Here is a 27,162-nt window from a genome sequence, read left to right as displayed (position 1 = left end):
AGCCAGAATATATTTAATATATATAAAATATCTGGTGTCGAGCCAGAATATATTTAATATATATAAAATATCTGGTGTCGAGCCAGAATATATTTAATATATTTAAAATATCTGGTGTCGAGCCAGAATAAATATTTATTTTACAGTCATTTTCACCTTCGGCGTGCACTTCACAGGAAATTTGAGCAGTGATCGAATAGGCGACAAAGGTGTAGGAATCACGGTTGAACAAGATCGGACGACTGTACCAGAATGTGCGCGAAGAAGCTTTTTTACTTCGAAGCTTACCGCTTGATATGCCCTATGGAATCATGTACATACCTGACGCACAATAGTTCAAATATGAGCAAAATTTATATTGGAATGATCTACTACAGTTTGCGACTACACCTCAACCGTCAACTATCTTTAGCGTAGAATACTCGATGACTCCATCCAACCTGGCCTTGAGCTCTTCCTCACTTAAAGCCTCACAGAATTTAACTGATAACTCTCGTATATGAAGCATGGCAGTATTCGGTATACCCCGCCGTATATCTACAGCCTTTAAAAACAAATCCCCGTCTAATTCTGTCCCAGGCGAGTAGTAAAAACTTTTAAGTCTTGGCATGCGAGCGACAGTATCATAAAAGAATTTTTCGAATACTGGAGCATTGTTAAAGCTGCTGCCGACTGTAAGATCAGTCAAATTCCGAGCATATTCTAGGATGAGACTCGGATCAAAAGGCTCTAATATCGTTATCTCCTTTGGATACATGACTCGAAGCATCGTGAGTTTATGGCCGTGGGCTTTCAATAGGCTGTTGAGGTCAGCTCGTTGAGCATTATCGGATGTGATGGTCAACTCCCTGAGTCGATGGCAATTACTAAGGACGGAACTCGATAATGCTTCTTTATTCCATAAGTGGATGCTTACAAGAGTTGACGAGTTGGCGGTTATAAAGGCGGTGACATCTATCGGTATTTCTGATACTACTAGGCTGTCATATAGTCTGAGTCCAGGTCGTATGGCGTCCAATTGGCACTGCCTCAGAGTACCCGTAAAATCGAATTCCTTTAAAGCTTCAAACGAGCTGATCATCCCCGGAGTGTCTATAAGAATGCAATGGCTTAACTTTACTTTTACCAGTGTTGAGCGACTTGAAGCTAGACTGGCAAGTGAAAACGGGGAGAGACTGGCAGGTTTTATGGAGAAGTCTGACAACTTCATTCGAGATAGCATGGGAGACATATTATACAATAACCATTCCCAAGACCCGTCAATGCGGAGTGCTTTCAGGTTCGGCACATGTTCAGCGACAAGTTCCCAGCTTTGTTTTTCCCAGACCTCACGAGTCTCTATCCTATCACTAGATTTAAATGCCAAGTGAAGTGATGTCAAGGTAGAAGGGAGATTCCAATCCTTAACAGTCACCATTACATGTTCATCCTCGCTGATTGCCAAGCTCTTCAGACCTTGCCAAACATCCATCGGCCTAATCCAGTCTAGCTGAGAAGTATGTATGCCCAAATCACGTATATGGCAAGTGGTCTCTTGTCGATATAGACCAGTTTTACGCTGTCTGACTAATTGCAAGTGCGACTGAAAAGCGGTGTCCATTGCACGGACGCTCAAGTCCCATTGTATACTATAAAGCTGACTACATCCCATTACATTAAATGCTTTGCATACTAGACCCATATTGATGAGACTTTTGAGTGCGATACGGAGTTCTGTTGGGGATCTTGTCGTTTGATGGTGTTTGATCCTGTCGAAGATGATGAGGAGGAGCTCGACAGGCAGCCTGATAGCATTGTCCTTGTATGGTACATCGTAGAATTCCATGACTTTGATACTAGAGATAGAGTCAATGATGTCTGGTCAGATAACTGCAGTTTGCAATTTCTAATTGGAAAGATCTCATGAGCATTGTGTGCTTACCTGTCAATGCAAACACACTAATTACGAACGGTTTCAGCAACTGTAAACCATCAACTATAAGCTGTGAGATGTATTTGACTTCCCAAGCTTCAACAACACTAGAAATTCAGGAAATTTCAAACCTTTAAGCGTGAGCTTTATAGACCCAAGACTCCTTTCCAAGGCAGACAATCAGTAATTTTGCGCGTTATGACACGCGTTCAAAGAAGTCCCCTGAATGTCTGAACCATCTGTAGCTTGTTTGACTGGAACTCGCTCGCAGCTGCTTTTGAACGATACAACATTTGACTGATTTAACAGCGAATCAAAGCATTCTGTTACACAGTGACTTTGCTCTTGCTAGACATAAACCACATCGACTCACAAGCTTAAAGCTTGAGAAAACCAGAAACTCCTACATTCATTGTGTAATCTGCGGCACTGACAGACATTTTGAGTTTTGATACAGTGGCCGCCTTGTTGCTACGTACGCTATATAATTACCAACAATCTTCGGTTTCCAGTCTACTGTCTTCAGCCCAAACCAATTATACTCGATGAATCCATCCAGCTTCGATTCAAGCTCTTCATCTCTCACAGGTTGCTGGAATTTGACTGATATATCTAACATATGGATTATACGAGCTTTCGGTTTACTACACGTCGTATATCTACTGTTTTGAGAAACATTTCCCCATCTAATGCTTCAGTAGGAGTGTGGTCTAACTCTACAAGCTTCTCCAAGTGAGCGACCGCGTTATGGAAGAACTCATTATATACTAGTACTACAGAATGGCCTCTGCCGAAACCGGTCAAAAGGTAACGTAGATTCGGAGCTTTCTCTGGAATGGGAGTCAGGTCAAACGGCGGCAAGGTTACTTAACGTCTTCGAATATTACGGATAAAGACTTGAGGCCCCACCTCGCAAAAACTTGAGCTGCGACGACTGCCCGGTCAGAGGACTCTACAGAAAGAGACGGGATCCTCAAGAAGGGTATCGTGAGCACGAGACGAGACGTCCCAAAGTCAGCCTTAAAACCGCTGACTTTGACCATCGTGCCTGCTGAATAAAGCCGTTCATAATATGTTTGGTGCGCTGAAATTTGAATGATTGGAAGTAATGGCAATGACAAATCATTTAAATTGAGCACCTCCTCATGGCAAGGATACTAGCGCTTGCACCGTAACAATGTCTAAGCATCAACTACGGGAGTCCCTGCCACAGAACAAGGAAGCTCTCAAATCCAACCCATGCAGTTGCCAGCTGCACCTGTCCCGGTGTCTGCCTCCACTGTAAAACAACCACCACCATTACAAGCCATTACCACCACACCACCATTGTAACCGCCCAAATTCGAATTGGTTGTTGGCTCAAACAGTACCCCGATCAAGTTGCTCATATCTTTGCACTTGAGAGAAATCCAACGTAGATAATGCGGCCATAGCTAGTCCTAAGCCTGGTCGACATGTCACATTGCAAGTCGAAACACTGAAGGGCCTACGTTGGCATTCATATTAGTAGCGTGTGACGCTGTTGTAAATAGCATGTTGGTCAATACAGTATTCAGATTAAGCTCTACCCTGAAGAAATTTAATGCATGCGACAAACATTGATGATCAGACGGATACGTAAAGGCACGTATTATCAGTCTTTATTAAGTCGTCAATATCCCAAAGGGAACTATTCTTCCTTCAAACCATCCGCTTTAAAAATCTTCAAGGTCCCGAATTTCCACAAACCATCTGTGCCGGGCAGTAAGGAGAAGCGTGATCTCCATATCCGTAAATTGAGTAGCCAGGTTGGTATATAGCGTCAAGAGACGTGCCACCAATAACAGGAAGAGCGGTTCTGAAGTAGCATTTGTTTGCAGCTGGGTTTGCGGTATAGGTACATACTGCGATAGTGGATGCCGTGCTGCTAGTTAACAGATCGTTTCCTTGCGTATCGACAAGTGGACAACTGTAAGAGGATGCGCATGAGCCTTGGTCCTAATGACATCGGGGTTTGCAGTTAGTCCAGGTTGATGGCGTGGTTTGACGAAGGCAGAGAGAGGGTCTTACGCTGGCACATGTAAGACTTTGAGGACCTGAGGAAAACACATAATTTTATGAGTCTGCAATCATCGCGGAATCTTGAAATTCAAGTGCTTACACTGTGCGGCGTTGCTCTCATACCAATAGAGAACATGTCCGACATGACCAGATGTAATGTCATAGGTGCAAGTTTGCACACCCGTGCCTACACGCCATCCACAAGCGAGCTGGTTTGGGAAGACCCCTCCAACGGTGACTGATGCTGCTGCAGCTCGGTTACCTAGAAGAAGAAGAAGAAATTAAGAAAACCAAAAACAAAATTGTTGTCGATGAAGACACAACATTGCAGCAAATGCTGCTCCTTCTCACCATCATTATCAGTTGTAGGACAAAAAAGTGCTGATGGTGCAGCACATGCTGGTATTGCGCAGTTCAAGGCGATAGAATCTAACTATAAAGCGTTTTCCAAAACAGAGTGTTTTTCAGTACTGTTGTTTCCCATTCTACACACGCGATCCAACTCACCACACAAGTATCTCCACATTGCGTAAAGGTCTCTGTAGTTTGACTCGAAGTAGTTGCATTCATGAAATCGCAGGTAATTGACCCATTGCCGAAAACACCTGGAGCGACGAGGTCGCCATAGTCGTTCTGAGCAGGACAGACACATGCTGCACTAAAACGATCAAGGGCGAATGGAGTATGATGTTAGTAAAGGCGCACAACAACATCATTATATTGATTTTCGATTTCACTATATCACTCACGCTGGAGCAGGCGATGCAGCGGGGGATGGCGCAGGAGAAGCAACCGCAGACGCAACAGGAGAAGCAGCTACGGATGCAACGGGAGAAGGAGCCACAGCAGCAGAGGCACCTGGAGATGCTGCAGCAGCGGGTGAAGGTAAAACGACTACGGCAGGAGATGCCGCGATTGGTGCAGAGCTGGGTTGTGCAGACGAGGAACAAGTGCCAAATCCAGATTGACAAGTGAGGGGATCACAGTGTGCGCTTGTCGAGCCACACCAGCCGTACTATAGAAGGAAGATCGTTTAGAAGAAGGTGATTTACGTCAATTAACTGTTGATAATTATTAGGTTTTACCTATTAATAAGTGTTGGCAAGTGTCAGTGAGAAAAAAATTGGAATTCGTTTGGGCCAGTTCTTGCCTGTGAACAGCAAAGACCTCCAGTACACGAGATTCCAAAGCTCGTTCCGCAACGTCCAGTAGTGTCGACAGATCCAGAGCCGCAGCTTCCAAAGTTGGATTGGCAACCAGTACCACAGTACTCGGGAGTGGTGCCACAGAATCCGTACTAGCAGACAAAACATATGCAAAAGTGAGCAAACAACACTTTAATAATACTCGACGCGATTCCGCAAAATCATAACATACCTGTGAGCAGCAACCACTATTAGGACAAGCCCCCTTCCCAGCACCACAAGCCCCATCACCCGAACTTGGTCCCGAAGGAGCACTATTCGTAGCAACACAGAACACATCCCCAGGATAAATATATCCCACATCACAATTCAATGCAGTGCCCGCAGAATTCAATGCTTCCAACACATGATAGCCTGCCAACCCGTTACCATTCGCGATAGCCCAGCACGAATCACCGTCTACGACAGTGTACGTGCTCGTGCATCCTGAAATAGGGTCTGCGCTGGCTGTTTGAAGGTACAGCGCTGCCACCAATGTCGCCTGGGGTAAACGGAGGGTGTTTAAACGGGTGGTTGAGAAGCGTGGAAGTTTAAATTTTCGTTTCGAAGGGAAGAGGGGTGTGTAGGGCACTTACGAGTTGTACAGCCTTGTAAGCCATGTTTCCCACTGCGTGATCGTTTATTATGCGTGAGGAATTTTACAGTGGGATGGTTTGAAGGTCGTATGTGTTTTGTTTTCATGGCTTGGGTCAACTCTTTTTTTGTGGCTTCTTCGAGGCAGTGTGATGTTAAACATGACAACCCGAAATATGCCGAGGGTGGCAACTGAGATAAACGTGAAGCTGAAGTATGTATGACCTTGAAGTATGTATGACCCGCCACCGTCGTGTAAGGTAAGATGTTATTGACCAAGTTATTTGATATTTGGATTACAGTCCCTTAAGGGGTCGAACTCTATATTACAACCAGTTCGGCAGGTAATCAACAAACAACAAATAATGGAGTGGTTGAGGCGAATCGGCCTACTTTGAAGTTTGAAGAAATCAAATTTGTGAGTAGTTGTGTTGCCAAAACGGAAACGAGAAGATTCGTGGAAACTGTGTTGTCTGTCAAGACTTTGGATAAGACAGAGGATCGGGAGAGAGACGCAGCCAGATTCTTGTCGTTCACGGATGAATGTTCATCTACTTGAAACTTGTCCACTACCAAGCGATGCGGCATCCAACACCGTCAAAGTTCATCCCATTTAGTTGACTCCAGGACCAAGAGTCAAGTACTCGGTATGACGATATGAAGAAGGCCTTTCCTGGTTATACAAAGACCGGGGTGAACCGCTTCTTGATACTCTTCTAAGCTCTTCGTGCATGACGTGGCACTCTATCTTGCCAGAGCGTAACTCAAGCTCGATTCGGCACCGTATAGATGAATACAGGAAATCCTGTTGAGAGTCTTGCATATCTTGATCCCAACTCACGGTATATTGGGTTGCGATGCGCCTTCCGCCCTCATCCCAATGAATGGTTTGTGATGATAGTTGAAGATTGTTATCACGAAGAGTACATCATCGGATAGCATCATAGCTTCTTCCATGTACGATACTACGTACGAATCCATACTTTAAGCGTAGTTGACACCTTCCAAAGACCTGAAATGTTGATTTGCGACATTCGAGGACCAAGATTTCAGCAGAGCTCTGAAACCTAACTCCAATACAAAGAGAGACCGCATTGATAAGGTCCAAACACTAGTACTTGACGGCCAAACTGCCTGAAAATGCTCAAGATCTTCGCAATGTAATGCGTGGCTGTTTGAAGGTTGGAATTTGTCGACGTGATTGAGAGTATCAGAGTGAATATAGCGAGGGAAGACAGGAATAGCGTTTTGATCATAAAATATTGTAGAAATCCATTCCTGCCCGAATAACGCGTCGGCGTCCTCCTAATCCTCGACAATAATCTGGCATCTCGATTCACAATCAAATTATCAACTTCCAACAGAAACTACAACGCGATGGCAGCTCAACTAGGCCACTTCAAGCTCCCCAAAGTCAGCAATGAGCCCATGGTACGTCTCTCTCCATCATTACTTCCATTATTCCAAGTTGCTTCTTTGACACAGCAAATTAAATTTCTTTCAAATATTCTCGCTAGCTCAATTTCGCACCTGGAAGTGCAGAACGAAAGGCTCTCCAGCAAGCTCTGGCTGACATACGATCGTCATTGGAGGAACACGGGCCATTCCAAGTGCCTTGTGTCGTTAATGGCTTACATGTAAGAGAAATCAAATGACATTTGGAACTGCCCACCAAGAAGGGACACTTACACGGCATTGCGCCTTAGATCAAGACAGATTCAACTCAACAGCAACTCGTGCCTTTCGAGCACAAGACGCCGCTATGTACATACCATGAAGCGGATGCTGCTACAATCGATCAGGTAAAAACTACATCCGATTGGTTGATGTGCAGGACGAGATTGTTGACTTCGTTTTTGCTCTCGACAATCTTAGGCAATCAAAACAGCACTCGCAGCAAAACCAAAATGGGAGGCTATGCCATTCAACGATCGAGCAGCCATCTTCCTGAAAGCCGCAGACTTGCTCTCTACAAAATACAGGTTCAAGGTACTAGCTGCCACCATGTTTGGACAAGGAAAAAATGCGTGGCAGGCTGAAATCGATGGGGCTGCTGAACTCATTGATTTCTGGAGGTTCAATTGTATTTATGCTGCTGGTGAGCTGCTGTGACAGAACAAAGTCGATTATACCGATGTATTATATGTTTTTTTGCTTACTCACAGGATCCCACTAGATATTTACGCACAACAACCAAGCGAGAACTCTGCAAGAACATGGAATCGAGTCGAGTATCGAGGTTTGGAAGGTTTCATTCTGGCTTTCTCGCCATTCAACTTTACTGCTATTGGTGGGAACTTGGCTAGTGCTCCTGCTATCATGGGTATGTGGGCACAAACAGTAGCAAAATAGCGCAAAAAGGAACCTTGTTTGACCGATCGTACATAGGAAACGTGGTGTTGTGGAAACCATCTCCTATGGCCGTCTACTCAAACTATCTCGTCTTTGAAATATTGAGAGAAGCTGGTTTACCTGATGGTGTCATTCAATTCTTACCTGGTGATGCAGCTGCTATAGCCGATGTGAGCATTCTTAAGAGTATTACTATGTTTTTTCTGCCTGTCAATTGTCAAGGGTTTTCTTCTCACCTTCCATTTCCTTTGTATCATAGCAAACAATCCAACATCCATCCTTTGCTGGTCTACACTTCACCGGCTCAACAATAATCTTCAAATACCTGTGGCAAAAGATATCAAACCACTTGAACGTCTACAAATCATATCCACGAATAGTCGGTGAAACTGGTGGTAAAAACATGCACTTTGTGCATAAGAGTGCTGATGTTTCTTCTGCAGCTTTGAATTCGGTTCGATCGGCGTTTGAATATGCAGGACAGAAATGTTCCGCTTGTTCAAGGTATGGTGTTTATTTGTGTGGAATACCTGATGTTGCCAGATGTTAATGAACTTGCTTGAATCTTTTTTTCGCTGACAGGGCATACGTACCAGACTCCATCTGGACGGAATTCTCTGACATCCTTGTCTCTGAAACCAAAAAATTCAGACAAGGACCACCAGAAGATTTCACAAACCTGGTTGGACCAGTCATCAACAAGGCATCATTTGACAAGATTAAAAAGTACCTTGATGGCGTCGCTTCTGATTCTGAAAGCAAGATATTGGTTGGAGGCATATGTAAGTTTAGTGCCTTCGTTCTGATGAAGGATTCCTGTTTTTTGCTGACTCCCATTGATTCTCTGATAGGCGATGACAGCAAAGGCTACTTTATCCAACCAACAGTCATCGTCACAACCAATCCTCATTCTGCTACCATGGTCGAAGAACTATTTGGACCCGTGTTGACTGTATATGTGTATCCTGCTGACAAGTATGAAGAGACTGTAAGTCATAATAGTTCAATACAGCCGTCTTTTTGTGCATTTCAGTTAACACAGTTTTTACGTTAGTTGGAATTGGCAGACTCGTCATCTTCATACGCACTGACGGCGGCTCTATTCGCCAAAGATCGAGAGGCAGTGATTGTTGGTGCTGAGAAATTACGACATGCTGCTGGAAACTTTTATATCAATGACAAGTCGACAGGGGCTGTTGTTGGTATGTTGTGACGTGGATGTGACATCAGTCAATGAGGCAATGGGAGCTTCGTTTTTTTTTGACATTTTTTTCTGGATACGTACAGGTCAGCAGCCATTTGGAGGTGGTCGGCAATCCGGAACGAATGATAAAGCTGGTTCTTCATTGTAAGCTTGTCTTATTTGAGACTCATATTTTTGCTAACTGGAACAAAAAAAACTTATAATAGGAATTTATTACGATGGGTATCTGCTCGTGCCATCAAGGAAACATTTACACCACTTACTGCTGTTGGATACCCCTCAAATGACGCCTAGGAAACACAAAAAATAATTCTGAATTCTTTTCCATGTTGTTTTGTACACACGTGAAAAACTCAAATCAATAGAGAGAGCATATCTGTAGTCAACTATCTCGTTTTGATCTTTGAAATTTGAAGGGCGCTGCTTTACCTCATGGTGTTATTCCAAACTTGGATGGTGACGAAGCTGGTATGGCCGATGTTTGCATCTTGGATGAGTTGCTGGCCTCTTTTTTGCTTGCTTCGAAAGCTGACTCATCTCTCATTTCCTTTTTCATTAGAAAAAAATCTCAAGTCCATCCTCTGCTGGTCTGTGCTTTCCCCGGCTCACTGATCTTCAAACGATTGTGGCAAGTGATATCAAGCGACTTGAAATGTCTACAACTCGGTGGAATTGGTGCAAGAAGTTATCCAGTTTGCTCATAAGAGTGCTAATGTCGCTTGAATTGCCTTGCATTCTGTTTGATGGGCTTTTGACCATGCTGAACGGGATTGTTGTGCTAGTCCAAATAGTGTTGTAAGATTTCGTGTGTTGGACGACCCACATACCCGTATCGCTTCTTGTTGTATGTTGTGATTTTTATTTGGAAGGAATTCTTTGGCGTCTGCAACCAAAAAAAATCCACAAAAGGACACTAGATGATTGCACAAATATTGTTGAAGCGGGTATCTACAAGGATTCATTCTTCATCCGGCAAGATATGGTGGATTGATGGTGTCACGTCTGATTTGGAAGGCAGGATATTGGGGTGGATGCATTTATGAATCCTGTGCCATTAGGCACTCTTGGTTGTCAGTCGTTTTGGCTGATGTCTCGTTTGCCAAACTGATAGGCTATGATAAGAAAAGCTACTTGATTCAGCTCACTGTCATTTCTATAGCCAATCGTCATTTCTGCTACCATGGGTGAAGCACTTTTTGGGTACTTCTTGATTGATACTGTATCCTCCTGACTAGGATGAAGAGACTGTAAATTACTGAGCGGCTTTACTTGGTGGTTCGCTTTACCTTTGGGTTTGACCTTCCGTCTATCTAGTGGAGTTGGCAGACTCGTCAGCTTCATATGCTCTAACAGCCGCTCTAAACTACAAAGAAGATTGATGAGCAGTGATTATTGGTGCTGGAAACATTTCCGACAATGATTACAGTGTACAGCTGCTGATGTTGGTATGTTGTGACGTGGTTGCATTTCAGTTAACTCTGTTTTTACCAAAGTTGAAATTGGCAGACTCATCATCTTCATACGCTCTAACAGTGGCTCTAAACTCCAAAGATTGATGAGCAGTGGTTATTGGTGTTGTTGGTACGACATGCAGCTGGGAACTTTTATGTAAATGACAAGTCGACCGGAGCTGTTGTTTGTACGTTCTGACGTGTTTGTAACCTTCTTGTCAATCAGGCATCGTGGACGTCGTTTTTTCTTCAACACTTTTTTTGATGTGAGCAGGTCAACCACCATTTCTATTAAATTTATTGCTATAAACAAATACAGTTGTTCTATTGCTATACACCAAAATAGTGTAGAGTCAGAATATATACATAACATACACAAGACAGACAAGATTGATTCTTACCCTACGATACGTTTTACAGTGAAAACAAGTTTCCGCGTCATGTTGAGAAGCCTCATGAGTGAAGTACTGGTTCAAATCGGGGGGATTGATCCCAAAAAACGTGCTTGTTTGATTTCCGTTCAAACACGTCATAGCATTAGTGAGTAACCCACAGACGAGGTAGTACTGCCCCACAGGCTGGAGCAGCAGGTTAAGATTCTTCTCGAAATCCAAGAATGCCCATCGAGACATGATCATCCCAAACCCGCACTCAACTGCAATTCGAACCGTTGACATCATTTTATTGAATCGGATGTGAGCTGGATCGTGAGGAGCCTTGAAGGATCGGACGATATAATCAGATACCTAGAAAACGCAAGTAAGAATTCAGAGGTACTGGGGTCCGTTCCACGAAATACAATACCGGATAAGCTGGATCACCATATAACACAAACTGCCTTCCATCCCCAAACTGCAAGCTCTCCTCCAGTATATCCAATAGACCCGTCACGTGTAGCACCCATGCGTCGTGATCTTTACCAAGATATGGGCCATCGAGATGTAAGATAAGTCCATCTGGAGCAACAACGCTTTGAAATTTCAAAGCGTGTACCCGTTTCCACCCATTGTACACCATCTCCTGGTTGCTAATAGGTCTGGCAATATTACGCATAGTTCCATCAATAAAGCCGAAACATCTACAGAGCTGACAGTGGGTTGTTGATTGACACAAGAGGTGTTTTCGCCTACCCTTGAAGTTTGCCACCCTTGTTCCAAATAGCTTCACTATAAGACTGCAGTACATCCGAGGTCAGACGATGTCGGTCCCAGCGAAGCAGATTGTGCCAGCGTTCGTGTATAAACTGAGAGACATGGTTTGCAAATCTGGAGATGACAGACTGCTCGCGACCAAAGAACCGGACTAGATCCACGAGGCGACAGGGATACACCATTCGTTTCAAAAATATAGCTAGTGCGTCGACTGATGACAGGCGTAGTCGATTATCGGTGATCAAAGTTGTTGGCATCCTCAAAGCTTCTACTAGAGCCTCAATTTGGAGAAGAGAGAAACTAGAACATAATGCGTTTTAATATTATTGGCGGAATGAGCCTGTTACGGTACGTGTTATAAGTCTCTCTTACCGGAAATGCTTCATGCAATCACTGTCCGACAAATTACTCAAAATGAGACGTGAATCTGGCGCTTCTACTCGTCTAGAACTCAAAGATCCCATTAAAACAGCCATAAAAAGCGCAGGACCGTCGTCGTCTTCGTCCTCGTCCTGCCAAAATCCTTCATAATACCCTGTTTTGGAAACAATTTCAGCAAAACATGACGAGGACCTGTCATTGAGACTTACCAAGTGCAAAATATGGATCCATTTTAATGACGGCAAATGCGTATTTGTCTATCTAGCCTTTTGCAACTGCACCTTGTTAATGTATCTCGTGAAATTCGAGCAAGTCTTACACACAAATTATAGAGACAACATCTAGCGCAAGCACATTTTCACACAACTATCTGCTCGAAAGCGCCGTACTCTTCGCGCCATTCTACACGAACATTTCGCTAAATGCGCAAACACTCCATTGTTTTGTACAATCGAAAAACATCAAGTCAGGAGGGGCGACAGCATATGTGGTTTTTGGTGACCAGAACTCCTTCTCAGCGATTTAAGCATTCATAGGATATCCGATGTTGTGATCAGGGTTTTTAAATTTGAGGGTCTTGCTTGTGATTCATCATTTGAGAACAACCACAAAATATGCAAAAGACGACAATGGACGAAGTTATGATGCATTCACCAGTCAGCCCGACGAAAGCCAGCAATATTAACGAATTACCTATCGACCTCTTCGAACATATCCTATCGTTTTTAGCAAGTGATACGAGAAATTTGTTACCAAGTACGCAGATGAACAATGTGGCTTCTTTTTACTCATTTCTCATGCTTTTCATACCATGAACGAATAAGATTTCAATTTATTTAACACCTGTTTTCTCCTTGTAGTACTGACAGTCTCAAAATCATGGCACTGTGTCTCCCTCCCGATATTTACCAAATCCCTCCGTTTCGTGTCCGTCAGACAGCGTCAACGCTTCCAAACCCTCCTAAAACCACCTCTCCAGCCTGAAAACCCGTCTACTCCAACAACCACAAGCAACGATGACTCGGAATGGGTTGTACGTGCTCGTCGTGGATCGTCTGAATCTCTCCAGACAAACAGCAATGGAAATAGCGTATTTGAGCCCTTGAGTATCCATACGACGCATCTCGATATGGGATTGAACCCACTGCCAAAAAAATTCACGTCGGATGTGGATGTCGCTTTGCCAAGTCCGAGTCCGGTTGTTACGAGTCCTGAGGGACTAAGTGAGAGAAGTTATGGAAAAAGTTGGGAGAGTCGGTTTATTAGTCCGTTTTTGGATTTGGTGTCTGAGAGGTGTCGGAATTTGCAAGGTGACTTGTGGTGTTGTTGACCAAATGCCCAAAAACATTCATCCTCACCAACAAATTCTTCAAACATAGAACTCAATCTCGGAGGAACAGTCTTTTATGATCAAGCAATCTCTGAAGTCCTCCGCTCATGCCCCAACCTGCAAAAACTCGAACTAGGATGCTCATCCATAAAACAAGCGGGCTTGCTCTCCATAACTGAATGCGGCAAGAACCTGAGATACTTGGGTTTGACGGGCCTTTTCCGATTCAGGAGATTACATCAAGATGTGTTTGTCGAGATTGTTGAAGGTTGTGTGAATCTGAGATGTGTTGTTATAAGAGAGTGTCCTGATTTGGATGCTGAGGTTGTTGCGAGGGTGCAGAAGGAGAGGCCGTGGTTGAGGATTGTTACATGAGAAGGATGGAGGTTGGGCTAGTGGGGGGTTTCCTTTGGATGGAACTTGTGATTAATATTTCATTAATAAGATTACAAAGGGGCTGTATGCCTTAAATACCAAAACGATGGTTTAAATTACAGCTACATTGCTTGTCCATTCATTGCTGCTGTTGTTGCTGGAAGAAGAAGGCATGTTGAGCCGCTCTATGCGCTCGTATCCTCCTCGAAGGATTGTACTCTAGCATATCCTACATCGACCAAAAAGAACTGTCAGAGATGGCGGAAATAATCCGATGGACGAATTGTGCATTTGTCTACCTTTAACAACCAGACACCAGCAGGCTCCAACCCAGTAACATACTTGTCCAATGTTTGCTCAGGTGATCGATTCTGTGCAGGAAGTGGTTGATTGAGTTCGAATGGGAAATCGTCAGCTGTTGGCGATCCGAGCTTTCTAAACAGTTCGTGGAGGGTTGCTTGTTCGCTATCAGCTAGGTGACATTTGGATTTTAGGTGAGCAAAAAAAGGTAGGGATTTTCGATGAATGAGCAAATCCAGGCATTACCCCAGAACAATGGTTGTCCTCGAACCATTTCAGCAAAGATACATCCAATAGACCATACGTCCACAGCCATGGAGTATTCACGTTGTCCTAGTAATAGTTCTGGTGCTCTGTATAGTACCGTTACGACCTAAGAGAAATGAAATTGCATTAGAATATCCTTCCTGAGTAATTGATTTTTTGCCTCTCACCTCTGGCGAGTATGCCTTGCCAGGAATAGAATAGCATCTCGATAACCCGAAATCTGCAATCTTTAGTGTCTTGTCACTCGTCACTAGCAGATTGCCTATAAGAGTTGACCGGTGGTGTTGGCAACGTTTGCTTTCACAGTGAGTCAACACACGTATCATTTACTAGGTTTCAGATCTCGATGCAGAGTCCTCCGACCATGGCAATGTGCTATTCCATCCAATAATTGTTTCAGGAAATGCTGTATGTGATATCGGTTAGTTTTAAACCTTGTAAGCTCTGCATCATCTAACAAAGCAAACCTTGACATCCGACTGCGGTAACCCAGCACTCTCAGTCCGAAACGTTTTAATGTACTGATTTAAATCCGTATCAGCATATTCTAGCACCATGTACACGAATGGCTTCTCATTAAAGGTTTGTACGTCCAGCACTCTGAAACCAAAGCAAATGTCATTTAAAATGTGGACAGCGCAACTTGATCCATGACAGATCTATATAGATCCGTTCCTTACTTGACAATATTAATATGATTTAAACCTTTCAATAATGCTACTTCGCGTACAGTTGTAGCAGAAACACCACCACGTTCGAATGCAGTTTTCTTGACTGCAACAGTGGTGGATTCACGACGGTCTCGGGCCTTGTAGACTTTGCCGTAGACTCCTTGCCCTAGCTTCTCGAGCTTTTCGTAGCTCATCCATATATTTGCGGTTGACGATGGGGCTCCCAACATGATTTACTATGGTCGATAATATGATTTTGGTGTGTGGATGCTTTGTGACAAGTGAGAGCTTGGACGCTTGGTAGGTAATAGAAGACCTGGTCGAAGACGATTACCTTATGAATTAGATTTTACTTAGGCACGTAATGCGGACGTGATTTGGTATGATACATAAGGCTGTAAGTTCCTTCGGACACACAAAAGCCTTCCGATCTTGTTCAACCGTGATCCTACGACCCCAGATATCAGCAAGTTATATGGGGGGTTGCACTGTGATATAACTCATTATCCGGGCGCCTCGCCTTTGATTTCTCACTATCCGGGCGTCAACTTGTCACAACATCACTTTTTCGAATGTCGCGTCTCTATGACATCTTCGGTTGATTCAAAGCGGAAAGATGTACTGGTAAAGAAGGCAATTCGACGCGCTCATTGCATATATTACCATCTATTAGAACATTAATCATGACATGCACTGACTTTACTACCTCAATTTGCTATCTTCAATTCTCAGTTTGTGTGTGCGCCAAAATCCATAGTCCTCAACTTTGAAAGTCAAGTTCTGTATTAAGTGGCATTGAGTAGCTCGTAGATTCAAAGTTTTGAAGGAGATTATTGTCGAGAGACTTTGAGTTGCTTTGTATCGACAGGTACGTGCCTACCTGTCCGCATCACATTTTCAAACAAACGGACCTCCATTTCCATCCGTACAGACTTTATACGCCGAAGAGGAGTAACATCATGGAACTATACGAAGTAAAATTCAAGGAAGCTGCTCTCAGGATACCCGATGAACTACTCCTCATGGTGTTTGAGTGCAAAATTCAAAAAAGCTGGTCTCAGGATACCCGATGAACTCCTCATCGTGTTTGAGTGAATCAACAATCTATTGGTGCGCGGGACTTTTGAGCGAGGATGGTTTAGGAACATGGCTCTTGTCTGCAAGGCCTTCAATAGGATGGCATGTCTTCACCTTTATGGTGGCCCGATTCGCTCGGTCAATGGAACAGAACGGGCAGCATTCGTAACCAGTCTCACACATATAAGAGATGCTCGAACAGACATCTACCGACAGAGGCCTCTCTGCCTTGTAAAAGACCTAAGAATTAGATCGGATTTAATTGCCTTGCTAGGAAGGCCAGATTGTTTTAGCTCTCTGGCCTACTTGTCTATAGACATTGAACAGAATGTCAATGGACTGATCCCAGTCCAGAATTGAGGTCTACCACCGACTATTATAAAACTCAGATTATGCTTCCGGGATGTCGATGGCCTGGACGATCGTGCGATTGTAGAAGCACATAGGTGCGAACTTCTCGCTGATCAACTGTTAAATCTAAAGCAGTTTCTACTCGTCGCACCGTGGCCATATCTGTGGGATAGAATGGCGCAAATGCTCTCTAAAAGTCCAGTTCCAGTAAACGACGTCTTCTTCCATGATGCTGTCGCCACTATGGCAAGGCTCAAACAATTGAAGTACTCTGCCGAAACGGAACTGGATGGTGCCATGTTGATGAAGGCTGTTGAATCATGAGGTGCTTTACCGAATACTCCGGTATCACATATTCCAATCATTACAATAAGGCTCAACCTAGAGGGATATGGGTCAGCTTACAGCTATCTGAGGTCAACGAAGGTCATTACTTTTAATAGACTTCGCTACAGTTTTCAGGTGAAGACGATATGATGAAGGACGTAAAAGGTCGCTGAGTTGAAAAGGGTATGAAGATGGGTGAATCGCTTAAATATGTAAAAAAAAAATGCACGAAACGCTTCTATAATGTTGCTATAACATGCTCCCAAAATATAAAATATTTCATTCACATTTGCCATGATATGAAGAATCTGAAAATCAGCGCACACTCTCGATCAAGTCCATTATAAGCTTCATAGACGCAAACACGAAGCAACGGCTCCCAGCCCTTCATTCACTTATTTTCGGAGGTCCGAAATTAATTTACCGAAGTTTCCTAGTAACTGTCGAGTTGATGCCAAGGCTAAAACACACTCGACAGCTGCTTTTCACGGTTTTAAGGCTCGACAGCAAAGTTTCTGAAAAATAGCGACTCGACACAGCTATAGTATTGATTTTAATCACTGCAACAGCAGCGTGTAACAGGAAGTATACAAGGCGGATGCCACTGATCCCACCAAATCCAGGTCGGATGCTGCTAATGTGATGACAGTAAGTCGGACGCTGCTAAGGGCCCTACGTCAAAGTCGGATGCTGTTAAGGGCAGTTCATAGAGTGTTGAGAAGTCAAACGCTGCCGAATGGATGGCCTGTAGCTGGTCATTTTTTTCTCGTTAAGGAAGATGGCTAAGGCTAAAACGTTGAACATGACCAATAAAAGCGCCACTTCATTTTCAACAATCCACCAACTCAGGAGCGTTCATCAGTCTTTACACTGGAAGGAAAACCAAATCGCTGCCTTTGCAAAAGCATGATGTTTTGGTTGTGGACTACAGAAGCCGAAACGGTTGAACATTGGGCGTTTGTATTTCAGATCGCTATATAAGAGCATAAAAGCTAGCGTCGCATATAGGAGTCGGGCGAAAACACTGGGACCGTCGCGACCAAATGATCAACAATCCAACACACCACACTCCAAGAATTCAGAATATCATGCAAACAAACAATCACACTTCTCTTACGTGATAAAACGAAATCCATATACATGCAAACACTCCCATATCAAGCTTCTGGCAAGGTTGAGAGGAACAAGTTAGTGGCCATGTCATTACTTTTCACACAATTTCACCCTCCTCTCCTTCCTCTCCTCCTCCTCCCTCTTCATCACGACCACCATGTCGACTGCTACCATGTTCTTCTCGATGTTCACTTCTGCGTCGCTTACGTCGACCTTCATCAGATTCATCTTCTGTGGCGTGTTTCTAAAAGCAGCAACACTTGTCAGCAAACAAAGCAGATGCACCAGGACTTATTCAATTTTTGGACTTACCCTTCTCTTATGACGACTCCTATCTCTCTCCCTTCCACCTTCTTCTTCGCCACTACCAGCAGGCGCAGCAACACCACTTGTAGCAGGACTACGTGATCTGTGATGCCTTTTATGTTTCTTACGATCACGATCACTACTTCGTTGTTCTCGTTCACCATCTCGAGCTTCACGGTCTCGTCTTGATCGTTTTCTTGATTCTGAAGCTTCTTGGTCGTCGATTGGTTCTTCATGGATTTCCTTTTCTTCGACGGATTTGTCGGCCTTTTCTGCCTTTTCCTGAATTGATGAAACAATGGAAATGATGAGCAGCGAAAAAAGAAAGAAATTGTGCGCCGTTTCATGCACTTACAACCAGACGTGCAATGAACTTGTCAAACACTTCACGACGTTCTTGATCATCCAAGTCTTGATATTCCTGACGTTCTTGGATTCGTGCTATGGCCTACGTATCAGAGCCAACTGTAAGACGGCTAGCGAAGAAAAAAAAACTCATTATATGAGCATTGATCACCTCTGAGTAAGGAGTTGTAATAGCAACAGGTGGTTCCAATCGTTTCAAGATACTTCTAAGAGCATCCATCTTTCGATGCTTTCGTCGTTCTTCTCGTCTCTTTTCCTTCTCTCGATCTTCAGCATTGTCACCTCCACCCTTGTCAGCACTTCCTCTTTGAATATTTTTCTTAGCTTTGATCTTCAACTAGGTAACGAAATACAGTGAGCATACGTGTGCGTGTTTCAAATGTACTACAACAAAAACACTTACATCTTGGAAAGCAGTACGAAGAATTACAGGATCTACTGCCTCGATATTACCAGCTCGAGCAACTTGAGCAGCAAAGTCTGCATATGTGGTATCTGTTCCAACTTCCACTCTTAGCTCCTAGTGTAGTGTATGACGTGTGATAAGTTACATGCAATGGCAAGCACAAACAAAAGAGACAATTCAAAGATTCAAATGTCCAGCTATGACATGGTTCAGCAGCGCAATCTCCGGCTCCCAACTACACAACATCAACTCATTTCATACCTTGAGATGATCCAGAATACCTCTCCTCTCTTTTGCATAACGAGTCTCCAAATCATACACCATCTCAAAAAACAATTCAAGAGGTGTTGATCCAGCTTGACCCAACATATTCAAGAACCGAGGATCATCTTTAAGCAATGGATACACATCCTTCCAATAGGTCTTAGCAGTAATGTTGCCTTCTCGAACCATTTCAGCCATGAGACTCTTGTAATTGTCTCGATTTTCACGTTCAGATCTCTTCCTGCGAGTACGAGAGAGTCGTTGCTCTTCTTGATGTTGCATTTCGAATTCTTTAATGTATGCTTCGTAGATGGATAAAAAGTCAATGGGATCCATGGATTGGAGTTGCTTGTCAGTAATGTAGAGTGAATGAGACAGGTAAATCTTTTGAGCATCCCTCCATTTTGTATCAATGTTGATTTCTGGAATGGATTTTAAAAGTGCGCGGAATTTGGCCATGTTTTGTTTTCGGATTTCGCGAAGGTTGTCCTATGGAATGGTTGAAGCGTCGTTAAGCAAAAAAAAGGCGAAGAAAACATTGGGAGCAAGCTCAACGTTTGGTTGAGCCTTCATCTCTTACCATTTCTTCCTTCTTGACCTTGTCCATATACTCTCGATGTAACACTCGTCGTCTATCTTCACTGAGGGACTTCCAGAACGGATTGTTCTTCATTTCTTCTGACAGCATCCTAGAAGTTGAGTTCGTTTAGCAGCAGAAAGCAAAAATATTTGTCTCATTTGCAACATATACACACTTGTATCTCGGCGCAGCTCCTAGCTGTGGATTCTCCTTGACAAGTCGAAGAAATCCATCTCTTTCTCGGGTATCGCGCTGTCGGAAATCGTCCTAACAAATACAATTGTGAGAAAAAAGCGTAGAAGATGGCAAAGCGACGTCTTTTGGACTTACATCTTCTCTCTGCTTGATATCATCCACATACTCTTGAAACAATCTCTTTCGCTCCTCCAAAGTCTTGACTGCTCGATAAACAGGCTTGTCAATAGTCTTGGCCATAGTTGCTTCCCATGTCCATGACCATTTAGCTCCCTAAAGATTTGACACAAGATTAGCCAGGATCTAATCATGCTTTTTTGCAACAAGACACCTACCACTTTGGCCAGCATTTGCTTGAACGCAGCAGCTGCTTCTGCTGGATTTGCGTAAGTGACTTCTTCTTCTCGATCTGAAGGAGTTGCTGCTCCATTTGGTCGTTTTTGATCTTCGGCACCAGCACTATTTGAGTACGAAGTGTGAGCAATGTGCCAAGCTGGGCTGCGCGTTCGTGTTAGACAAAAATTACGGTATGGGAGGAGGTCCTTGAGGTTGATTGAAGGAATCAATCAAGGCTAGAGTTGTCAGTGAGAGCATGTGTTAGCGTAATACTACTGTACGATTCTAGCTGATTCGCATTAACACACATACCCTTGTATTCAGCTGGAGGCTCCCAAGTAGTCTGTTTTGTATCTATAGCGAGGTAGCCATGAGCATACATGTCGTATTTGATCGCTCTTGTTTTGCTATACTAACTATCATTGTAATAGTACTTTTTCCCTTCTGCAGATGTGAATTCCTTGATATGGAATGTGACCAATGCTTTCTAAATAATGGTAAAAGTTTGATCATGATGCACATAACGTTTCAGTCTTTGCCGTTGACGTACTTCTAGAGGAGTCTTGAGCTCATCAGGTTTCTCCCAAGTGGTGATTCTAGTGATTTCATTAAAGTAGTATGGCTTTCCTTCCGAGTTTGTGAATTGCTTCCATGGTGTTTGCTGGATGAAACACATGAGGTGGATTGTCAGTATAAGAGCTGATAAACTGGTCAAAGTTGATCGTTTTTCGCACTTGCTGCGGTGGTAGCTGAGGAGGAGTAATGGGAGGAGGAATGAATTGTGTAGGACGCATAGGTCCACGGAAATTTGACGGTGGTGGTCTTTGTCCCTATATGAATATAAAACTACTTGAGTCTGATGTCTTATGTGAATGGTTGGATTTTGTAACGTTTGATGAAGCACGTACAGGCGACTAGAACCAGGGGTAAAGAGCAGTTAGAACGATGGATCATCAGAGCTTCTAATGCAGCAAATAAATGTGACAAAAATGGGATCTTTGAACTTACATTCCACATAGCTTCCAAATATCGAATTCAACACCAGAAAAACAAGGATTTTCAAGCTTCTCGTATCGAAGCGTAGCAAGACTTGTGAATGTAGCCCTGGCGCTTGATCAGACTAGGAAGATCCACACGTATATACCTCTCTCTATTTGCTAAGGATGCAACAGTCTTCACCGACGCAAACTCGAAGCAAGTCGGAACTGCAACAGCTACAGAATGACGAAGTGAATGTGCTTAAGAGTATATTTGGAGTAAGTTTCCTTTAATTTCATTATCGCGTGATTTCTATGGTGTTATTCTCGCGTCCTTTTGTGCATTTTGTATTGTCGATGACTGCAACATCAAATCACATCTTAAACAACATCTCCCATCTTTGGTTTTCTCTTATTTTCAGGATGATTTCGTGGAGAAAAAGACAAAGAAAGGTGTAGATAAGGCCTTCTTTCTCAAACTGGAGGGATTCGGTGAAGATATTCGAGGTCTCGTTGGAATCGAGGTCCACGTCAGGTTTGTGCTACTAGTGAGCCTACTTGGAACTATCGTGTCATGAATGAATGCTGCTCGATCAGCCTGATCTCATCGTGATTCGTTGTGCTTAGAATGGGGGAAAAGTATCCAGTCCTACCACCACTTCTGGGTCTCGAGAAAGCTACAGGCATTAGCGATGATCAGGCTGAGGAACTCCAAACTCTCTTGATTGATAAGGCTAAAGAATGTCTTGGAAACGAAATGATCTTTGATTTGGCTACTCTTGCTCAACAATACATCACGTAAGAACAAAAAAAGAGCTATAGAAAGAGTTTCGTATGCTCGACGCTTACACTGACACGTGCTGCATGTGTGTCTCAGAGAAAACAATGTGGCGATACGAAGAAATCAGCACAGAGGACTACACGCTGAGATGCTCTCTCGAAAGGAAAAGAATGAGGCAGAGGAACAGAAAAAGATTAGTAAAGAGTTGCGTGAAGCTGAAGAGATACGAGTTAAAGCTGAACAAGAAGAGCACCTGAAACAAGTACTTCAATATGAGGTATGACAGTCTCAACGGTTGAAGTTCCTTTACGATGAAGTACAGAATTGTATATGCTCTTACATTGGATTGGTTTTCGCTATCACGTATTAATGAATCAAACATCTTCTCTATGTAGGAGGAGATACGACGAAAACAAGAACAAATGGATGAAGAGAAGCAGCGTAGAAGAAGGCAACGGCATGCTAGTCATCCAAATCATGACGATGCAACAACAACAGCATTCAACAGTCACGCAGCCCTACCAGAATTCATTGAGCCACCACTCAACCCATACCTTCCAAGTACTATAAAATCGAAATCACGATACCAAACAGATTTTCAAGAACTTGAACTACTTGGAAAGGGTGGCTTTGGAGCCGTCTTCAAAGTCCGTAATCGAGTCGATAGTCGTGTCTATGCAGTCAAGAAGATACGACTCGTGTCAAGTGGTGATGTATCTAAACTGTTACGTGAAGTGCAGAGTCTAAGTAGAATCCAGAATCAGTATATTGTTAGATACTACCAGTCGTGGTTTGAAGAATCAGATGGCAGTGTATGGCATGCTGATTCAGAGGATGAATTCTCGTCGAGCTCTGAAGATGACGAAGACTCATATAGTGAAAGCATAGATGAATCTGAAGAAGAAGATAAGCCAGATACGAACTCGGATTGGTTGGCATCTAGAGAAATGTCACGATCACGTAGTTTCCTCATAAATCCCAATAATCCTGGTGGTGCTGCAGAAAGCACAAACACTCCATCATCCGTAGCAGTAACCACCGATTCTGATAGTAAATCAAGTGTGAAACCCATGGAACGAGTCCTCTACATCCAAATGGAATACTGTGAAAAACGAACACTACGAGACTTGATTGACGAAGGCCCTCTAGCCGATAACGAAATATGGGCATATCTTCGTCAAATTGTAGAAGGGCTCGCTGAAATTCATCGACAGGGTATGATACATCGAGACCTCAAGCCAGGAAACATCTTCTTGGACGCCGACAAGAATATTAAGATTGGAGATTTTGGACTGGCTACCACGAAAACAGACATGGCGTCTGATCCTAGAGCTATATATGATTTGGTCGCTAGTAATGATATTGAAGCCGAGTCTTTGACTCAGGCTCTGGGAACGCCTGTATATGTGGCTCCTGAAATGAATGTCAGGAGTCCTAGTACTAGTACTAGCAATTCCATTGTTGGTGGTGTGGCTGGTGCTGGAGGAAAGGGTATTCCCAAGATTCCAATGTACAATAATAAGGTTGATATGTACAGGTTAGTGTTGCAATGCGAGTACTTGAGCATGTAAGCCGTTTCTTGTACAAACTAGATATTTGATCAATCGAATTCATAGCTTAGGAATAGTCCTATTCGAAATGTGCCACCCCTTCGGAACAGCAATGGAACGAGCTATATGTCTACGAGAACTACGCCGTCCCGAGATCCTCTTCCCATCCGAATTCGACTTGAAACGACACGATGCCAAATCCAAGATCATTAAATGGTTGCTTTCACATAACCCGAAAGAACGCCCGTCGTGTTTAGAATTGCTGTCTTCGTCTCTTATGCCGCCCATGCTGGAAGAAGAGAAGCTTGCTGAAGCGTTAAGACTCATGACGAATATTGAGAATCCATTGTATTTCCCACGGTTGAGTAAAGTCCTGTTCTCGAGAGAGGCTGATAAGCATAAGGATGCTGCTTTTGATTTTAACAGGTATGTGAGAATGTTGGTCAAAGATTATGGCGCTTTTTACAAAAAAATTGACCTCAGAATCAATCCATGTCTTCTTGCACTAACTGAATTCTTTCTCAATGACCGATTAGTGAAGCAAACATCTTAAGACCTGAATTGGAACTGGCTGTCAAGAAAGTACATGACTTGCTAAAAGTCACCTTTGAAAGGCATGGAGCTCTTGAATTGGTACCTCCTCTTCTCATGCCCAAGACAGATCTGTATGATCAGAATAAGCAAGTGGTGTCGTTGATGGATCCTGATGGGAATATCGTGCAGGTGAGAAATTTGTTGTGAGTTTATTGAAAATATTGCGGCTTTGTTCGTTTTTTTGGCATGGATTCCTGTTCTCAACTCTTGCGTTTTTTGATAGTTGCCGTATGATTTGACAGTACCATTCGCTCGATATGTTTCTCGAGTGCCTCAAAATGTTGTTCGTCTGAAAGTGAGTAATTTGATTGAACACAAAAAACCGTCCCACCTTGTCATCATTCTCACACTTTTCATTTGTAGAGATATGCTTTTGGTCGAGTATATAGACTGAATAGAGCCAAAGGACAACCACGATCAGTCTACGAAGCAGACTTTGATATAATAACAGCAACTCCTGGAGGGAGTGTAGTAGCAGAAGCCGAAGTCATCAAAGTCGGCATAGACATTATATATGACGTTCCAGAAATGACGACATCGTCAGATATATACTTGATTCGGGTCAATCATGGATGTATCCTAGACGGGATATTAGACGCTTGTCGATTTCAGCGTAATGTTGAGACTCGACGGCTTGTATATCAGATATTAGAGCAGTTGGATAAACCTTTTACGTGGTCGCAGATACGAAAGTCTTTGCAGCAGACTTTTCCAAGGACGTGTTTGGATTTGCTGGAGCCGTTTGCTACTCTGAAAGGTACAACAAATCAGATTTTCTAAGGGCAAAAAAGGACACACAAAGTTACTGACGATAACAACTTTTAATGTCTTTTGCAGGTGATTTGGATTCCACATGTCACAAACTAGAAGCACAATTATCTGGTGAAGCATTATCACTGGCACGAACTGGTATTTCCCAACTTCGACAACTAATCAGCATGTTGAGTTTGTTGAATGTGAGGAATCGAGTGGTTTTTGTGCCTACTTTGTCACATAATGCTTGGTTTTGTAAAACGGGATTAATGTTTCAGATATGTACGGTCAAAAAGAGAAAAGTTGGTGAGTTGATAGTGTGATCCCAAAACGTAGCAAGTTGTTGTACAAGGATAGCTCACACACGCTTAACTGTGTAGATGTGGTTGCTGCTGGTGGACGATATGATCACTTATTGGCCACTTTGCGACTCCCTTTTGGACGTAGCCAGCTCATGCTGGGTGTTGGAATTAGTATTGGTGAGTTTGTGGCCATTGGCAAAAAATGAACCTACACAGCGATGGACTTGCTTTGCAACTATTTTATCTAATATACAACATGATCTTATGATAGCACTCGACAAGATGATTGGATCAGTCGTCTCCGCCGAACCAGACGAAATAACACCACAACAACAGCACAAGGATCGTAATCGAATTGATTCAGCACATGGAGCTGAAATCCTTGTGATTGCTCTGACACGAGGACACTTGCAGGATCGATTATCGATTGTAGCTGATTGCTGGTCTTGGGGTTTTTCAGCCGATGTGCAGTATGAGGAGGCCACATTGTCTATAGTTGATGCCTTGAATGCTGCACAGACGAGAGGCTTTAGTGTTGTTGTGGCTGTGAGGACTACGGAACGTGGATTGGATTTGAAGGTGTACAATTTGGTTAGCAAAAGTGCTACTGAAGGTGAGTAAAAAAGTTTCCAATGTAATCTATAACGACTTGAAATGTAGCGTTCGATCGTCGATTGTCGCTCACACATATTAATACAATGTTTCTTAGTTTCGAGAGTAGAACTACGGAACAGACTAATCCAAGAAATCAGCCACATCAAATCCAAACACCAACGAATGTCGACACCTCCAACGCTATCCGATACACGGTATCAACCATCTACCCCCTCATCATCCACATCACCACTAACAAGCACAACACCAGTCGTATCGGACGTTCAATTGATATTAGCATCGTCACAACAACATTCAACAAAATCCAAACAAAAACATAAAAATAAGCTAATGATGCAAACATCAGTGAAATCGGCTGTTGCATCTAAACTTGATTCGTTAACTAGTGTGGGCATTGTGGGTGTTGAGGCACCTGGTAGTTTGTTGAGGAGGCTGTGTAAAGTTGTGGATGTGAATGACGATGCTGAGTTTAGGAGTGTGCTGGATTCGACTCCTGCTCCTTTTCGAGAGTGAGTATTGACTTACTTTGGTGATACTTTTCTTGGTTTGGGACTTTGAGAAGCAGGACCAAAATAGAAACAGGAAGTTGGGGACATGTCATTCTCTCAACACTCGTTCATTTTTCCTTAGGGTGATATCAAATACACGGGCCCTGTTACAAAAAACAAAGAATACAGCCAAATCCATTTGGTTGAATTCCACTGTTGACCAATCTACTCATTTGTACAATTTCGAATAGTTAATTTTTGGATTTGGCTTCAATATAGGCACACATTCACATGCATGAAAAGAGGGAGAAGGACTATTCGATTGGTTTAGCAGGATGTCGCTCTGGAGGAAAAATGACGAATTGGTGAATATATAGATTTTGCTCACTTCGTTTGAACTTTAGAGCTACCTATGATTTGGTTGGTGTCGAATATTCAAGTTGATTCTGGGACTCGGACTTTGGAGAACGGTTGGTGACATTCCTTCGAGGGAAGGGAAACCGAAATTGGTATTGGCCATCGAGGAAGTACAACAGCAAGTTTGCAATTGACATAACAATATTTAATTT

At 43.2% G+C, this 27,162-nt stretch overlaps 7 protein-coding genes across 7 annotated transcripts; 3 read left to right on the top strand and 4 right to left on the bottom strand.

The window, feature by feature from the left end:
• Positions 1-5,060: 5,060 nt before the first annotated feature.
• SmJEL517_g03042 (uncharacterized protein) lies at positions 5,061-5,249 on the bottom strand (the record flags this gene model as incomplete). Its single annotated transcript, XM_031168970.1, has 1 exon — positions 5,061-5,249. A coding segment is annotated over one exon (189 nt), but the record flags the coding sequence as incomplete, so codon positions are not given.
• A 1,858-nt stretch (positions 5,250-7,107) lies between these two features.
• PUT2 (L-glutamate gamma-semialdehyde dehydrogenase) lies at positions 7,108-9,580 on the top strand (the record flags this gene model as incomplete). The annotated part of the gene is made up of 12 exons (XM_031168969.1): positions 7,108-7,161; positions 7,248-7,367; positions 7,437-7,532; positions 7,606-7,828; positions 7,907-8,053; positions 8,119-8,252; positions 8,342-8,586; positions 8,665-8,864; positions 8,934-9,070; positions 9,137-9,284; positions 9,370-9,430; positions 9,493-9,580. The coding sequence occupies 12 exons, from the start codon at positions 7,108-7,110 to the stop codon at positions 9,578-9,580; spliced, it is 1,653 nt and encodes a 550-aa protein (XP_031025149.1).
• An 859-nt stretch (positions 9,581-10,439) lies between these two features.
• Positions 10,440-12,500, bottom strand: SmJEL517_g03040 (uncharacterized protein; the record flags this gene model as incomplete). The annotated part of the gene is made up of 8 exons (XM_031168968.1): positions 10,440-10,517; positions 10,586-10,644; positions 10,775-10,887; positions 11,287-11,483; positions 11,542-11,815; positions 11,868-12,188; positions 12,261-12,423; positions 12,479-12,500. 8 exons carry the CDS (start codon positions 12,498-12,500, stop codon positions 10,440-10,442), a joined length of 1,227 nt encoding a protein of 408 aa, XP_031025148.1.
• A 398-nt stretch (positions 12,501-12,898) lies between these two features.
• On the top strand, positions 12,899-13,974 carry SmJEL517_g03039 (uncharacterized protein; the record flags this gene model as incomplete). The annotated part of the gene is made up of 3 exons (XM_031168967.1): positions 12,899-13,025; positions 13,130-13,579; positions 13,649-13,974. 3 exons carry the CDS (start codon positions 12,899-12,901, stop codon positions 13,972-13,974), a joined length of 903 nt encoding a protein of 300 aa, XP_031025070.1.
• A 139-nt stretch (positions 13,975-14,113) lies between these two features.
• SmJEL517_g03038 (uncharacterized protein) lies at positions 14,114-15,442 on the bottom strand (the record flags this gene model as incomplete). Its single annotated transcript, XM_031168966.1, has 7 exons — positions 14,114-14,203; positions 14,274-14,446; positions 14,521-14,647; positions 14,709-14,803; positions 14,872-14,947; positions 15,009-15,141; positions 15,222-15,442. 7 exons carry the CDS (start codon positions 15,440-15,442, stop codon positions 14,114-14,116), a joined length of 915 nt encoding a protein of 304 aa, XP_031025071.1.
• Positions 15,443-18,177: 2,735 nt separating this feature from the next.
• On the bottom strand, positions 18,178-21,550 carry SmJEL517_g03037 (uncharacterized protein; the record flags this gene model as incomplete). The annotated part of the gene is made up of 17 exons (XM_031168965.1): positions 18,178-18,324; positions 18,393-18,668; positions 18,742-18,834; positions 18,904-19,089; positions 19,156-19,272; positions 19,420-19,911; positions 20,003-20,111; positions 20,178-20,269; positions 20,333-20,470; positions 20,533-20,656; positions 20,724-20,769; positions 20,846-20,887; positions 20,951-21,020; positions 21,084-21,194; positions 21,268-21,363; positions 21,442-21,447; positions 21,542-21,550. 17 exons carry the CDS (start codon positions 21,548-21,550, stop codon positions 18,178-18,180), a joined length of 2,154 nt encoding a protein of 717 aa, XP_031025062.1.
• Positions 21,551-21,696: 146 nt separating this feature from the next.
• On the top strand, positions 21,697-26,618 carry SmJEL517_g03036 (uncharacterized protein; the record flags this gene model as incomplete). The annotated part of the gene is made up of 13 exons (XM_031168964.1): positions 21,697-21,789; positions 21,933-22,045; positions 22,138-22,308; positions 22,388-22,568; positions 22,687-23,828; positions 23,908-24,267; positions 24,378-24,564; positions 24,659-24,730; positions 24,799-25,192; positions 25,273-25,494; positions 25,569-25,667; positions 25,762-26,103; positions 26,200-26,618. The coding sequence occupies 13 exons, from the start codon at positions 21,697-21,699 to the stop codon at positions 26,616-26,618; spliced, it is 3,795 nt and encodes a 1,264-aa protein (XP_031025063.1).
• Between the last annotated feature and the right edge of the window lie 544 nt (positions 26,619-27,162).

This window comes from Synchytrium microbalum (genome assembly GCF_006535985.1).
Source record: "Synchytrium microbalum strain JEL517 chromosome Unknown SmJEL517_scf0014, whole genome shotgun sequence".
Lineage (NCBI taxonomy): Eukaryota > Fungi > Chytridiomycota > Chytridiomycetes > Synchytriales > Synchytriaceae > Synchytrium > Synchytrium microbalum.
Note: the sequence above shows the minus strand (reverse complement) of the source record. Positions and strands in the feature narration are given on the sequence as shown.